We start from the raw sequence: 16484 nt of genomic DNA, 5'->3' as shown, positions 1-16484 counted from the left end.
AGAGAGCAAAACACTGCTCATACTGGCTACTCGTCTTACACTTAATGACTAATTTATTTAAGCTCGCGTTTCTTGGATGACGTGACTTTTGAATGTTACTTCATCCAATGATGTAACATTATTTACAAATCAACACTACTACAAAAACAGATAAAGATCACACTTTTTTTGTGTGATGTATGTTATTTAATCACATCTTTTAAGTTTTATTAAAGTGTGATCTTTGGGAGTGTGATTAAAAGGGGTCATTTTTAATCACACTTTTTAAGTGTGCTTAATAACATCTAGATCACACCTTTTAAGTGTGATTAAAAATATTTAGATCACATCTTTTAAGTGTGATTAAAAATATTTAGATCACACCTTTTGAGTGTGATTAAAAATATTTTGATCACACCTTTTAAGTGTGATCTTTGGAAGTGTGATTAAAAAGAGTCATTTTTAATCACACTTTCTAAGTGTGATTAAAAATATTTAGATCACACCTTTTAAGTGTGATCTTTGGAAGTGTGATTAAAAAGGATCATTTTTAATCACACTTAAAAAGTGTGATTAATAACATTTAGATCACACCTTTTAAGTGTGATTAAAAATATTTACATCACATCTTTTAAGTGTGATTAATAACATTTAGATCACATCTTTTAAGTGTGATTAATAACTAATAAAATCTGTGATAAAAAAAAGATTCGACATATTTGAAAAATAATCAATATTATTTTTGTATGCACATTTGAAGAACGTAATACACACTATATACTATATTTTGAATCATAACCACGTATTGAATAGAATAACATCATATATTTCATAAATGGAAATTAAATATTCAAAAGTATATACAAAAGAATTAAATAAAAAAAAATTAACTGTGCTTACATATATTAAAAAATGAAAAAACTTAAAAAAAACTAAGTTCTTTAATTCTTGGACCATATTTTGCATCTCTCCAAAAAATTTCTGACCTGAAAAAAGAAAACACAAATTAATTCAGAAACCGCTGATGCATATGAATAAACTAAAAAGTTAATTCAGCAAACCAAAATAGGAACATTAATCATTTCTGGTTGATCTTAATCTTTTTGGAAGTAACTTCCCTACAGCTCAATGTCAATGGCATTGTAATTATGAGGTCACTAATGAGCATAGTATTTAAAAATGATAAATGCCAAGATTAACCTGAAAATTACCAGAGTCACTTGCTAAATGCCAAACCTACCAAATAGTATTATAGTGCTAAAAAAATGAGAAAATTTGGACTATGATTTACAAGAGGCTAGAGGTAAATGTGGCTTTACTCCATAAGCCCCACATATAGTTAAACATTGCAAACCTCATGTATTCAGCCTATGCTTCTTGTAACTAGTACCTCGATCCTATTTTTATCACAGCAGGTACATTCTTAGAGTAAGAATGTTAGATTTGCATAACCATATGCCTGATGTACCAGCATATATATACATATATATAATAAGAATTTTTTTTTTTTTAACAATATGATTTTTCAGTAATGAATTATTAAGTGACCTAAACAGACCGAATCACAGATTTGAAGCTCAAATAACAAACAATCAACAATCAAATTAAACTTCATAAACACAATCATATACATACACACACACACGCGCGCACATATATATATATATATATATATATATATGCAATTTGTATAGATCAAAAAGAAAGTAGAGAAACGAAACATACCTTGAAGATCGGCGATCTCACAGTTACAGTGAGGAACAGAACAGAGCTCAAGAGGAGAATCAAACAACAGAACAGCAATTTCTGAAGGCACATGCACAAATACCCAATAAATATCTTATATTTGATTCAAAACTGTGGGCCTTTCATTTGGGATTCAAATTCCCAATAAATAACCCACATACTCTGCATTCTTTCCCATAACAGAATCAACTATAAAGTAGGTAAGATTCAAATTTTGTTTACTCAGATTCAGAATATGGTATCCACAAACCTAATATATGTATGTAAAGACAAACAGATACAAATATATGTCAACATTTATATATATTATAGATGCAACACAGATACAATGCCATCGTACCAAGTCACGGCTACACTCTAATTAAGAACCAAGAAACAATGAGAATGGAGAAAGAGGTAATTTGCATTGTAGTATTTGAATGAGGCAAGAATTTAATCCAATAAGAGAGATCAATTCTTGTTGCATTCTGTTTCAAACATGAATTGCTCTAAGGAAGTTTCTAATTGTTTAAGACTTGACAAGAAACCAATTTCTTTTGAAGCTTTGTCTTTTGGGAAGTACCAATTTCTTGAAGAACTGAAAACATATATGAATCTATTCCTAGCAGACATGATTGCTAATTAACACAACTCTTCTCTTTCAATATGACTTGATAACCAAATTTTGCTATAAGGTGAAATTCAACCACATAAAATGAGATCTTCATTGATAGACATCAATTTTTTCAAAATAAAGGGAATCTACATTTCATAGACATAAATTTGTCAACATTTCCACTACACATTTGTTGAGTCCTAGCAGTCATGGAAGCAAAATGAATAATTAACTAGGTAATATACACCACAAAGAAGAATGATTGACATTCTGAAATTCAGCAATTAGGAAAATAATTGACATTTTGATTCTGTAGCAATCTATGTAGTATATTTTTTTGTACACTCGTTAAAACCTATTCTCTAGCCTAGATCTAAGGGGAAAGGGAAATGGAAAGGGAATCACCCCAACGCGCTACTCGTTTTCCCTGTTTTCCGACAAAAACAAGAAATGAAAATCATACGAATGGACATTTGAATAAGCTTCCTTGATAGTAAAAGAAACACAAACTGAGAGTGCAGGGCATAAAGTATAAACTAAAAATTCAGAGCTAAGCACTCTCTTCCCTGCTCTTTTCAAATAAAAATTCCCCTTTTAAGGTGTAGGTTTGGCTTTACAGGCAATACCATAATCACCCTAATCCAAAAGCAAACAATATCTTAACCTGTCTTTTACCACTAACCATTTTGCGTCCCTTATGTTACTCAACCATGACTTGTGTAGCTTATCATAATGTGGATGATTAAAGTGCAATATTTCAATAACAATGTGTACCTGACTTTCTTTAGCCAAAGGCTACGGTGGTCGGTGGGGTGGCCCCCAGAAGTGGGGAAGACAGCCTTGTCAATTCTTGTCGGATGGACGGCGGTGCCTCACCCACTAATTTCTTGAATGACATTAAGAGATTAAATTAAGATATCAGACAGACAAAGGCTTGTATATTTGACAAATTTAATAGTGCTAAATCTGCATAAGATCCATAGTTTCTAAGTAAATATTTTCGTACAACTCTAAGTAAATATCTGCATAAGATCCATAGTTTCTATGTAAATATAAAAATAATCTATTTGCAGCACTACAAAATCTATTTGTCATTATTATCTCAGAAGGGATCTATCAAACAACCGTCTCGCGGGAACAGTTCTACATATAGAAATTCTCATTTTTTTTCACTATTTTCACTATGCATTCACTCAAATTTTAGCAGATTGTAAAACTTAAATTTTACTTTTCCTTTTTTAATATGCTCCGTTTTTTCTTTCCTGGCTTTTGGTACTAAATTAGAGGCATACTGCAGGAACCATACAACTTAGCAGTTAGAATAATTTAATTTAACAATTTTGCAAGGTTTTACTATTATTTTTTTTATTAAAAAAAAAATTTACTAATATGTTAAGTTCAATGAGGTAAGCATCATAATTTGTGTTTTTACAGTTAAGCATCATCAATATTCATAGAGAAACAGTCATTATCTTATCGTCATGATGCTTCCAAACGGGCATCAAAAGCATATATTATACACAGGTTTCAAAATTCACCAACTCAAAAAAGAGAGAGAGACACTTCCTGTCTAGACCTGCCATAGTAATTTGAGTGAATGCATATTAGTACCTATTCTTCATAAGCAACAGCCTTTTCAGGGGAAAAAATTGAAAATAAATCAATTATATTATCTAAGGACCGCAAATATGATCTAGACTTCCACTCATGGGCATCAAAATAGTTCCAACAACAAATTGCTACAGGTAGATAGTCTGAAATTCACCTTTACAATTGTATCAACTTCAAATTCTTCTCGCCATTTAAGATATTGTAAAAACATATCTTTTGCTTTCATCAGATCAAAATCCCTCATTCGCAAAAATCTGACATGACATCATGGAAGAAAACCACTGTAAATATATGTAATAGTAAAATTACTCCAAACAGAACATCATCTTTGCCTGATTCACACTTCACCACACAGTACTCAAACAATGCTACATAAAGAGCTTAACAAACTTCATTGAAACTACTTCATCCCAAAAGGAGGCTAATTATTTATGTATGTAAAAATGTCACAGCAGAAACATACCGTAAAAGTGTGTGGTAATCACACTATGTTTCCCTGGCAGATGGCCCTCGAGCAAAAGCAATTCACGGAAAGATTGAACAATTTGATCATCTTTTGGATCACGAGCTTCTTTGGGAACTGCTAGCAAGCTTTGGCTCTTTCTAATTCTCTTTAGTGAATCCCGAATCTTGAGTGGGTAAGACAACATGGACTTGCAATTTAAGTTTAATGAAGACAATTTCTTGTACTCCTTTTGAGGAGGTAAATTCCAATGGCTTTCTATAGGTGGATAGATAGATTTAGCTTTCTCTTTAGCAGAATTAGTATCCTCAAAACTAGAGGACTGCTTGCTCCCCACATAACTTTTTGATATAACTATTTCCTTATTTCTCTCCCTTGAATTATGCATATGTACTTATCAAAGCTATCGAGGAATGAAAAAGAATGAGAATTTCTTCTTTCACATCCAATCCTATTGTACCCAAATCATGTTCTTGCTTAGAAATTATCTATAACCAACATTTCAAAGTTATGTAATGGAAACATGCAAGAGCAGAATCTATAGCAGCAAGAACACAACAACTCCCTTCTAGAACTCTGTTGAATCCGAAGATTACCTGAATATAATAATAGAAGGTAAAGAAAACTGTCAAAAAAATTCTGATATGACTATTTCCCTAAATTTGTTCTTTGATTTATGCATATGCACATATAAAACGGACAATAACTTCTTCTTCTAAATCCAATCTTTCCATACCCAGATCAAGTTTTTTTATTTATTTATTTATTAAATGACCTAGATTACAAAAAAATAATAACACTCTTGTTACATAGTACCTAATGTACAGAACAATATTACACAATAAAAGAGTTACAATTTTATATTAAAAAAATAATATTTAAAAGGGAAAAAACCACTTAATATTAATCCTTAATTCCTATTTAAAGGGAAAAAACAATATTTAAAAGGGAAAGAAATTGAAGGTACCTTTCCCACCAGTGAAGAGATTGAACTGTTCAATGGCTTGACGGAGGAACATTTCAACTCCACTGACAATGATGGCTCCAGCAGCCTCAGCTTCTTTTAACAGGGTGGTTTTTCTAGGCATGTAAACGGCATCAAAGACAACTTTGTAATCACCCAAAGTCCCCTAAAAAATGAAATACCAAGTGTTAATTACAATGCCCGAGTCAAAAATGTTGTTTGGTTGGAATGAAAATATGGGGAGGGACCTTGGCCACAGGAATTCGATCTGTATTTGGATGCATTCCCAATGGTGAAAATATGAGAAACAATTCTAAAAAATGTCATGCAATTACAAGGTCACGTGTCCTTGTTGAGTGAGCTGCCACAAACTGAATTTTTATAGTTTGAAAACCTCACTTGCAAGGTTAAGTGGTACCAAAAACAAAAATGTGTTAAAATAATGAAATAAAACATCCTCACCCCAATCCAATGCCTTCACTATTATATTATGAAAGATATAGTTGTGAGAATATTGATATAAACAAAAATGTGTGATATTAACTAGATAAATGCAATTTCAAGGTTAAATCTGAAAGAATTAAACATGTTGATAATCAACAGTACATTGGTATTTACAACAGATTACATACACATAAAAAAAATTACAATAGATTACATATACCTAACAAGCATGAACATAAGTATAAACATATGTTATAGATACGTCTACATAAAGATGATGTAAAACTAATCATTAGACATATTCAATATGGTGTAACTAAAAATAATCGTAACTTGAACTTAGATATGGATTTCAAGATTGAATTTGAGAGCTTTATTATGATGAATTTGAAATGACAATATCAAATTAGTTATTTGAAATCCTTCATGCTAATGATTATAATGGCAAAATATTTGTCTTCTTGCTCTATTTTATCTTCCATTTAGTTGGTCAATCTCTCATTGATTTTTATAAAGTTTAATAACCTCAAATGCTTCATTTGATATCCTTTTATCGAAACAGGAACCAAGTGTAAGTAGAGCAATAGATAAGCAATGTTATCATAGTTATGCATTCAAAAGATTGAACTCCCTCTAACATTTTCTAGTAGTAGTGTTCATATATTTTAGATCACAAAGCATAAAATATTGAAGTGTGATTTTTATATAAAAAAAAGATAGATAAATCTGAACACCCTTTTAATTGAATGGCTAATCTAGCATTAAAAGAAAAGGATTGAGGGGAATGTAGGAGAACACATTCTAGACAAAACCTCTAACGAAGTAAGGAGGATTAATGATCCTACTAAAAAGAAACCAACCAAAAACGTAGACTAATTCAAGAAATTACGAAGAAAATAAGCATTAAGTAGCTAGAGTACAGATTGTGAATTTAACATATCTTTTAATCTGATGATAATGAAATTAATTCCAGATTGACTAAACAGAATGAAGCATAGGTAATTGTTGAATCACCTACAACATCCTGGCCATCATAAGTCCCCCGGTACACGGTACCATATGTCCCATGAGCTATAGCATTTTTTATATCCAATTTAGCTAAATCAATTTCCCACTCTTCTCTCTTTGAATGAACTTCCCTGGCTATGACATTTCCCAGTATTTGGGATCATCTTCAATTGCCTAGCTTATCACCAACACAAAGAAAAATTTAAATAAAAATAAAAACTTCAATTGCCTGAGAAGAAAAATTTTTAATAAAATTTTATTAAAAAAAAAACTCCAAAAACTGACCTAAAAATATTGTTCACAATATAAATAGCTAAAAAAATCTACTTGATAGGCTCCATTACTAGCCAGATTTCCTAAACAATGAAGTAAGAACCTAGTCTAGAGTCTCAATTAGTAATTACATATTTGAAATGGTGCATGCGTATCTGCTGAACATGATAAACAGACAATGAAGTTCAAAGAAAAAATTAGACAGTTTTGCACGGTAACTATGAGACCCAACCAGACATTTAATTAGTAGATGTGCAATCAGCAATCTTACCATAACGTGCTATGAACTTCGGTGAAGTATCAGAAAAAATTTGCTAATAAAGAAAAATTTGTACCTCAAAGTCGTTCCGTTGCGCTTCGGAGACCTTAAGTGCTTTGACATCAAAGGAATCGATCCGAGGGCCTGCCAAATGAGTCTTTGCTCGGAATTATCATCGTCGTCCGAATCCATGCCTATTCGAGGTGTCAAATCTTCATCATCCTCCTCGTCCTCGATCTCTGACTTGTCCTCGTCCTGAAATACCGATCGAGATTCAATCGAATCCATTCCCGTTCTCTCTCTCCGATCCATCCTCCACCATACTTTCTCTCTTTAGATTCCAAGCTGAGGCTGAGATCGATTAAAGGCCGCGTCTAATCTGCGAAAACTGATGCTCCATTTGTGTGTGCACAACTATGAGTGTGGAGATTGGAACCCTAGAAACTGGTGCAAAGATTGGTGCAAAGATTGGCGATTGGGAGAAAGAGAGAGGGTTTTCTATTCTAATATTTTAAACTTTTTAGGTGTTGAAAATTTCTTATCTTCTAATTTGGCGCTTATTAATTTTCATTTTGGCGCCTTGGTTTTTCTGGTCACAAATGAAAATTTGAGGGAGCTTTTGATAACGTTTACTTTTTAGTTTATGTTTATAAAATTTTTATAAATTAATTTTTGTTTATTTTTAAAAAAATATAAATTACACATGCATTTGGTTTGAATAAAATATTTATAAAAAATTAAAACATAAACAAAAAAATATATTTGTCTAGGCTTAAAATATTTTTATTTATTTTTATTATTATTCATGACAATGAGATCATTCACATTATAATTGGAAAAAAAAATTGATTGGAAAAAATTAATTAAAAAAATTAATTGAAAAAAAATTTATTTGAAAACAAAAATAATTAAAAAAAATTTGTTAGTCAAATTTTTAAATTTCTATTTAAAAACTAACATAAACAAATGATTTGACAAAAAAATTAATTGACAGAAAAGGAGTAGTGGTGGCGGTGGCGAAGGAGATTAGTGATGAAGTTGTGGTAATGGTATGGGAAATGGAGTGGCGCGCGGTAGATGAGAGGTAATAGTAGTAGTAGTGGTGATGGTAGTGGCAGTGGCAGTGGCAGTGGCAGTGGTAGTGGTAGTGGTAGTGGTAGTGGTAGTGGTAGAGGAGATGGGTGGTGAGACAGAAAGATGAGTGAGAAACAGATAAATGAAAGAGAGAGAGAGAAAGAGAGACGCGGGTTGCTGTCGTTAAAAAAAATTATTTTTTATTAAAATAATTTTTTTTGTAGTTAATGAAAAAAATTTCATTTTCTTTTAGTTACTAAGATTGAAAATTTATTTGTTTCATTTTTATTTTAATTAAAAAAAATATTATTATTATTTTTTATTTGGTAGAAGTAGGGGTAATATTTTAATGAAAAATATTCTCCACTAAAATAAAAGTTTATTTTCTGTGGTCAATGAAAAATATTTTTCTACGGCCTATTTTTTTTGGTTAGTAAAAATCATGAATTATTTTTTTGTGGTAGAGGAAAGGGAGCGACATTAGTGGTGGAGGTGGTGGATAAGAGATGGTGGTGGTGGTGGTGGTGATGGCAAAAAATATTAGTGGTGAAGTTGTGGTAGTGGTAGTGTAGATGGAGTGGCAGGGGTGAAGGAGAGGTAATGGTAGTAGTAGTGGCAGTAGTGGTAGTGGAGTGGTGGTGATGGTAGTAGTAATGGTAGTCGTAGAGGTGAAGTGGCGACAGTGGAAGTAGCGGTGGTGGTGGTGGAATGACGTTTGTAGTAGTGGTGAAGGTGGTAGAGGAGATGGGTGGTGAGAGAGAGAGAGATGAGTGAGAGACAGATAGAAGAGATAGAGAGAGAGAATAGAGCGGGAATGGAAAACAAAAACAGGCGGGAATAAAAAAATATTTTTTTTTGGTCAGAAATGAAATTTAAATAACAAAATAATGTCGTTTAACTTTCTTTTCTTTTTTTTGCGACGGGAGTTGCCGTCGTCAAAAAAAAATATTTTTTGTTAAAATATATATTTTTTTGTAATTAATATATATATATTTTTTGTAGAGGATGGAGAGTGGCAGTAGTGGTGAAGGTGGTGGATAAGAGATGATGGTGGTGTGGTAGTAGTGGCGAAGGAGATTAATGGTGAAATTGTGGTAATGGTAGAGTAGATGAAGTGGCAAGGGTGAATGAGAGGTAATGGTAGTAGTAGTGGCAGTAGTGGTGAAGGTGGTGGATAAGAGATGATGGTGGTGGTGGTGGTGGTGGCGAAGGAGATTAGTGGTGAAGTTGTGGTAGTGATAGAGTAGATGAAGTGGCAAGGGTGAATGAGAGGTAATGGTAGTAATAGTGGCAGTAGTGGTAGTGGTGGCAATGGTAGTAGCAATGGTAGTCGTAGAGGTGAAGTGGCGACAGTGGTAGTAATGGTGGTAGTGGAATGACGTTTGCAGTAGTGATGAAGGTGGTAAAGGAGATGGGTGGTGAGAGAGAGAAAAATGAGTGAGAGACAGAGAGAGGAGAGAAAGAGAGAGAGACAAAGACAGAGTGATGAGCGAGAGAGAGAGACAAAGTGGTCGCTAAAAATGCATTTTCTTGTAGTGGATAGATAAATCGAGAGGGAGCTCAGTAAATAGAGAAGACAGAAGGGAGAGAGTGAGCAACGCGAACATAGTGGTAGAGAAAGAGAGAGAGAAAGAGAAGAGAGAGAGAGGGACAAAAAGATAGAGAGTGAGAGACAGAAAAAAGATAGAGAGAGAAAAGAGATGAACGAGAGAGAGAGATAAAGAGAAGAGAGATGAGCGAGAGAGACATAGAGAGAAGAGAGATGAACGAAAGAGAGAGAGAAAAGAGATGAGCGAGAGAGACAGAGAAAGATGAGAGAGATAGAGAGAAGAGAGATGAGCGAAAGAGACAGAGAGAGAAAAGAGATGAGAGAGATAGAGAGAAGAGAGATGAGCGAAAGAGACAGAGAGAGAAAAGAGATGAGAGAAGAGATAGATGAGTGAGAGAGAGAGAGCGAGAGAGACAGATAGACAGAAAGAAAAGAGTGATGAGTGAGAGAGAGAATGAGAATGAGAAGAGAGAGAGGAAGATGAAAAAATGGGTGAAAAGATATAGACAAAGAGAGAGGGAGAGAAAAAAAGAGCGAAAAGAGATAAACGAGAGAGAGACAGAGAGAGATGAGCGAGAGAGATAAAGAGAAGAGAGATAGAGAAGAGAGACAGAGAGAGATGAGAAAGATAGACAGAGAGAAAGATAGAGAAAGACAGACAGACAGAGAAGAGTGATGAGTGAGAGAGAGAGAGAGAGAGAAGAGAGACAGAGACAGAGAGATAGAAAGATTAAAAAATGGGTGAAAAAGTTCCGTGTCTAAAGCCTCATTTTCTAGTAATGAGTCATCTCTATCATTCATGGGTAGAATAGAGGCGCGGATTTGGAAATTGTATATTTTATATAAAAATCAAATTGAAATATTTTATACAATCACACCTATTTAAGGAGTGTGATTAAAAAGTAGTAATATATATATAATCACACTTTAATTAAAATGTGTGATTAAAAATATATATATATAATCACACTTATTTAAAAAGTGTGATTAAAAAGTAGTAATATATATATAATCACACTTTAATTAGAAGGTGTGATTAAAAAATATATAAATAATCACACTTTAATTAGAATGTGTGGTTAAAAAATATCTATATAATCACACTTATTTAAAAAGTGTGATTAAAAAGTAGTAGTGTATATATAATCACACTTTAATTAGAAGGTGTGATTAAAAAATATATAAATAATCACACTTTAATTAGAATGTGTGGTTAAAAAATATCTATATAATCACACCTATTTAAAAAGTGTGATTAAAAAGTAGTAGTGTATATATAATCACACTTTAATTAGAAGGTGTGATTAAAAAATATATAAATAATCACACTTTAATTAGAATGTGTGATTAAAAAATATATATATAATCACACTTGTTTAAAAAGTGTGATTAAAAAGTAGTAGTATATATATAATCACACTTTAATTAGAAGGTGTGATTAAAAATATATATATATAATCACACTTAATTGAAAAGTGACATAAAAAATAAATATTATCACACTCAATCAAATTAAGTGTGATTAAAATATCAATCTAATTTTTTTTATCACACTTTCAATAAAAGTGAGATTTTTTTTTTTGTCAAAGTGTGATCTTTAACTATTTTTGTAGTAGTGCAAATTACAAAGTCAATCCGCGCAGCTTATTAGTCAAGATCATATACTGATCTATTGAGGGCTTACTAATTTCATAACTCCAAAACTCGCCAACCAAAAACTACATAGTATGCCGCTAACTATAGCGCACACATTAGTTTTTATTGTGCCAAACAAGGCAACAAAACCACAGCGACTTTGAGTCATGTTTCCTTACTTTGGCTCAATTAAGGTTTGACCTAAAGTCTCCAAGACTTTTGCTCATCTAAAGAATGGGATTAGTTTGTTCACATTTGAACATCTCTACTAAGTCTAGGTCAACCAAATTAACTTCCATAAGCTAAATCAATTTAGAGAGAAATTCGCATTAGGATTAATTTGATTAGCATAATATAATTTTGCCGCAAAAATCTAAATTAAATAGTGACAATATTACACAAGTCGCAAGATCGAAAACCCGCTATGCTCGTAATCATCTCTTGCGCCACAGGTGACAATTATCCAAAATTTAATTTAATTTATGCGCAAAATATTGATTTTCGGGAGTTAATCTACAAAGATTTCTCTCAACCGAATAACCTCCCACTGACTATGGCATAAAGCATGATAAATTCTATACAATAGCATCTTAATGTAAATTTACAAATAACTCATGCTATATTCATTTAATAATGGAATTCAAATAAATAAATAAATAACTAATCATGCTCCTCTAATTACAACATATTACAAACCCAAAAAAAATATGCTGTATTTAATATTCAAATTATGCCATAACAGAAAGTATATCATACAAAAATTTTCTAGAATTTTCTGGTATTTTCTGGAATTTTAAATAACTAATAAACACACATAAAATCATAAATAAATATTCCAGAATCTAATAAAATGCTATAACTATACCAGTAAATAGTAAACTACATCAATAGTCTACAATAAAAAATTCAGCCTTAGAAACTTAATCATGCAACACCAGATGCATTTTAAAGCAAAAATAATGCATTATTATTTCAGGAAAAATATTTTTATTTTCATAAAATTTTCACAATTTTACAGAAGATATAAAATTTAATTCCGAGTCTAACGGTACCAACCATGCTTAAAACAAAGCTATACCGAATAAATTATGGCCAATTAACGCAATTCAGAATTTAAAAAAAAAAACAAACAGAGCCTTAGAGTCAAGCCAGCGCGAAAAAACCGGCTTGGCTCGGCTCGCCGCCGCTCAGCGCAACTCGACGCGAGTCGGCTCAACGCGGCGCTGCGCATGACGCGCGCGCGGCTACGCACATGGCGCGGCTCGAAGCGGCGCAACTAACGCGCGCGCGTGGAAAGGAGGGGATAGCTCGCGCGTGGGAAGCGCGTGAGAGCGCGTGGTGGCGCGTGGCGGTTCTGGGTGGCGTCATACAGCGCGTGAATCACACGCGCCGCCTTCCCGGGTGTTTTTTGGTCCGATTTTTGTACTGTCGGACTCTATTTTTCACAATAAAAATATTTATGGCATTAAAAATGACATTTAAACAACATAAAAATGAGGTATATCACTCTCTCAATCTAATGGAGTTAAAATGCAAAAAAACCGTGCACTTCATCTTCCTCCTCCATTAATATTCATGCATATATCATGTATATATATTTATATAAAAAATATACACATATTTTAATGCATAAAAATAAACACGAAAATACCCATATTTATGGCTCTGATACCAAGGTAAATCAAAGTATAAAAAATGTAGCGGATAAAATATTTAGATCATACCTTTAGATGATAGAACCTCGTGAGTAAATCACGTGCTTCCAGAATCTGATAAATCAACCCAGCAGTGAAGTGATATTACAGAATGAATATCACCTACACAAATCACAGTGCAAATGACTTGATCGTTGTTTTTGGGAGAGAGTCAGTATATGGGTAAAACTCAGATTACACGTTGTTTCTCTCTTAATCACCCATAACCCATATATCAGATATATAATGTGTTATTATTATCTATCCATATCAGTTAATGGAGATAATATCTGTATCCTGAGTGGATATCCTAAATAGGTTTGAATTCAATTTCAAAACCTATTTGGATAAGGTTCAAATTCAAATTCAAATAGTCATGCTTCATGAGCACCCATTACTAACAACATCAAACAGGAAACATAACCAAATGTGAACTCAATTTCGTTAATCAAAAGCATAATATCTAAAGCACTGTATAAATAAGAGACATAAATAAGGCTTTCGGACAATACTACTTGCAAGGTCAGGCTCCAAACTCAATTGGCTGACATCTCCACAAGCTCAAGCAAAAGAATATTTCATTACAACAACATTCATACAGGAATTTGATATGATGTCTTACCTTCAAACATTTGGGAAGAAAAAAATAAAATAAACCAATTTTTTATTTGACTACAGACAACTGGTGGGCTAAACAATGCCAGACGCGATTCCTTAATTGAGGCTCTCAATTTCACTCTGGAGGAATTCCATTTCCAATTTGCGAGAATTTCACTTAATAACGTGGCCAAAATTCATATGAAGTGGTCTCATACTCTCATTTCTCTCATCTTTAACCTCTTAATTACACGAGGGTGAATTTGAGATAGCAAAATTAAAGGATGAATTATTTTTCTTTTGATAATTACAAAGACTCATATATTTTTTAAGATTTTAAAAAACAAGTATTAAGTACATTATAATTATTCAAGTACCTCTATATTTAAAAGAAATTTACCTTTATGTCCAAAATTCTTTTGGGAAGATAGTTTGTGGCTAAAATAGCCACAAAAGACAAAATAGGCTATTTTAGTCACAAAAGACAAAATATCACATCTAACCCATAATTATTACACTCTTCTTTCACAAAAAAAATTAAAAAAGTCAAAAAATTATTCCAAAACCAAACTTTTTAGCCCAGGCTAAAATAGTCAAAAAAGTTAAAAAGTCAACCCACTTTCCAAACCAACCCTTAAGGTTCCATTTGGCATGAAGGTTTGGGTTGAGTTGGACTACCTTAGCTATAAAAAGACAAAATCGATTTTTTAGCCAAATAAAATAAAATGTCACATCTAAACCATAATTATTTTATTTTTTCTCTTACAAAAATCAAAAAAATCAAAAAATTTATCCAAAACAAGACCTTTTAACCTTAGACTAAAATAATTAAAAAGTCAAAAAATCAATTCACATCCCAATCAAAGGTTAAAACATACTCATTTTGCTCTCGAGCTGCACTCCCGTACCCATGTCATACCAAACACTTCACATACCATGTATGGATTAAGTAGCTGATACTTGCAAACAACAATATGTTTGTAATAGTAAATTTCATAGGTATAGATATTTTTGTTATCAATGGGCTAAAATAACTTAAAATTAAAAAAATTACTATAAAAAGTCAATCTATTCTTTTGATTTTATGCGCATCTTTTTATAAAAATTAAAAATTTATTAAAAATATCAATTTTCAAACAAATCCTTAACTTACCTTGGCTCCAGTGGAGCAACTCTTGCCAGAAGCCTAGCAAGCCCAAAGGGCAGCCCCTGTCCGTCAAGCACTCCACCAACTATAGAAACTCCATAGACTCCCTCAAACAGAAGCCAGTTTCTGACATTTCCTAAAACATTGGAATTCAACGGAGTGACGAGCGTGCCATCAATACGAATAGTCATAGCGCTGTTTTTACAGCGCCCTCCAAATATTCAATTTAAAGAGCAATTATGCATATTCAATTTGTTTTTATTTATTTTGCACTAAAGAATAAGATTTTTATATATGTAATAAAATTTATAATATAAAAAAGAAAACACTTTAGTTTAGTCATAAAATACACGATTCTAGAGGGATTGTAATTTTTTATATTTTTTTGTGCAAATAAAGATGTATTAATTGAAACTATAGAAAAACATTTTCAAAGGTAGTATAAAAGTATGTTGCAAATTGAACAAAATTTTGTCAATTCCACTAAATCAATCTAAATTTGGGATAGGAGACCAATTCAAATATGGAATAGGATACAATGGTCTTGTTTGGTACAATTATAAATAAGTGATTATAGATTATAATTTAGCAGATTATAAATTTTAACTTTAAATAAAAGTTGTTAACCTGTTTAGTGCAACTGTGGGATTATAAATTTACGCAGCAGAGTAGTATTTGGTTAAATAAGCTGTAAAATAGTTTTTTACTATATAATTGTCTTTTTTGCCCTTATAAGATGTAAAAATTGTATTTTTTTTTTCTTTTCTTCAATTTTTTTTTTAAAAAGTTCTTTTATATATTAAAGTTAATAATTAGTACCTACATTGATACACTTTATTACAATTCCATTTCAACCTCTTTTTTATTTTATTTTTTGGTACCACCAAAAAAAAAAAAGGGACTAGGCCCTAACAAAAGGTACACCAACTATCAACAATGAGCAATTTTGCTAGTTTTCTCTACAAATTGAAAAAAAAGAACAATTAAAAAAAACTCTAAACATTTTTTTTTTCATTGTGTAAACACACACACACACACACACACACACACATAACTAGTTGTAAATAAATAAAAAAAAATCTTAAAATTCAAATGGTTTTTCCTAATTTCATAAATCATAACTTAAATCCACAAATTAGTAAGTTTAGGGTTTCACTGAAAAACAGAACAATTAAAAAAACCCTAAACAATTTTTTTTTTCCATAGTGTAAACATATATATATAAATATAATTGGTTGTAAATAAAAAAAACAAAATCTTAAAACTCAAATGGTTTTTCCTAATTTCATAAATCATAATTTAAATCCACAAATTAGTAAGTTTAGGATTTCATTGAAAAAGAGAACAATTAAGAATACCCTAAACAATTTTTTTTTTTTTCCATACTGTAAACGGACATACATATATATATATATATATATAAAACTGATTGTGCACAAAAAAGAA

At 31.8% G+C, this 16484-nt stretch overlaps 1 protein-coding gene across 3 annotated transcripts; it reads right to left on the bottom strand.

Annotated features, from left to right (window-relative positions):
• Nucleotides 1-784: 784 nt before the first annotated feature.
• LOC114317606 (bifunctional 3-dehydroquinate dehydratase/shikimate dehydrogenase, chloroplastic) lies at nt 785-5741 on the bottom strand. 3 transcript variants are annotated; one of them, XR_014333139.1, is made up of 7 exons: nt 5607-5741; nt 5362-5524; nt 4395-4990; nt 4086-4185; nt 3095-3199; nt 1705-1785; nt 785-965 (listed from the first exon to the last, which is right to left on the bottom strand). XR_014333139.1 is itself a non-coding variant. In XM_082874851.1 (7 exons), the coding sequence occupies exons 1-3, from the start codon at nt 5640-5642 to the stop codon at nt 4872-4874; spliced, it is 318 nt and encodes a 105-aa protein (XP_082730977.1). In that variant the 5' UTR covers nt 5643-5741; the 3' UTR covers nt 785-965; nt 1705-1785; nt 3095-3206; nt 4086-4185; nt 4395-4871. The 3 variants fall into 3 exon arrangements, 2 of the variants coding, with proteins under 2 accessions (XP_082730977.1, XP_082730976.1); XM_082874851.1 differs by having other exon boundaries at nt 3095-3206; XM_082874850.1 differs by having other exon boundaries at nt 3095-4185.
• Between the last annotated feature and the right edge of the window lie 10743 nt (nt 5742-16484).

Source organism: Camellia sinensis, chromosome 6, assembly GCF_055761805.1.
Source record: "Camellia sinensis isolate YWXY chromosome 6, ASM5576180v1, whole genome shotgun sequence".
Classification (NCBI taxonomy): domain Eukaryota; kingdom Viridiplantae; phylum Streptophyta; class Magnoliopsida; order Ericales; family Theaceae; genus Camellia; species Camellia sinensis.
This window is presented reverse-complemented; position numbering and strand designations above follow the sequence as displayed.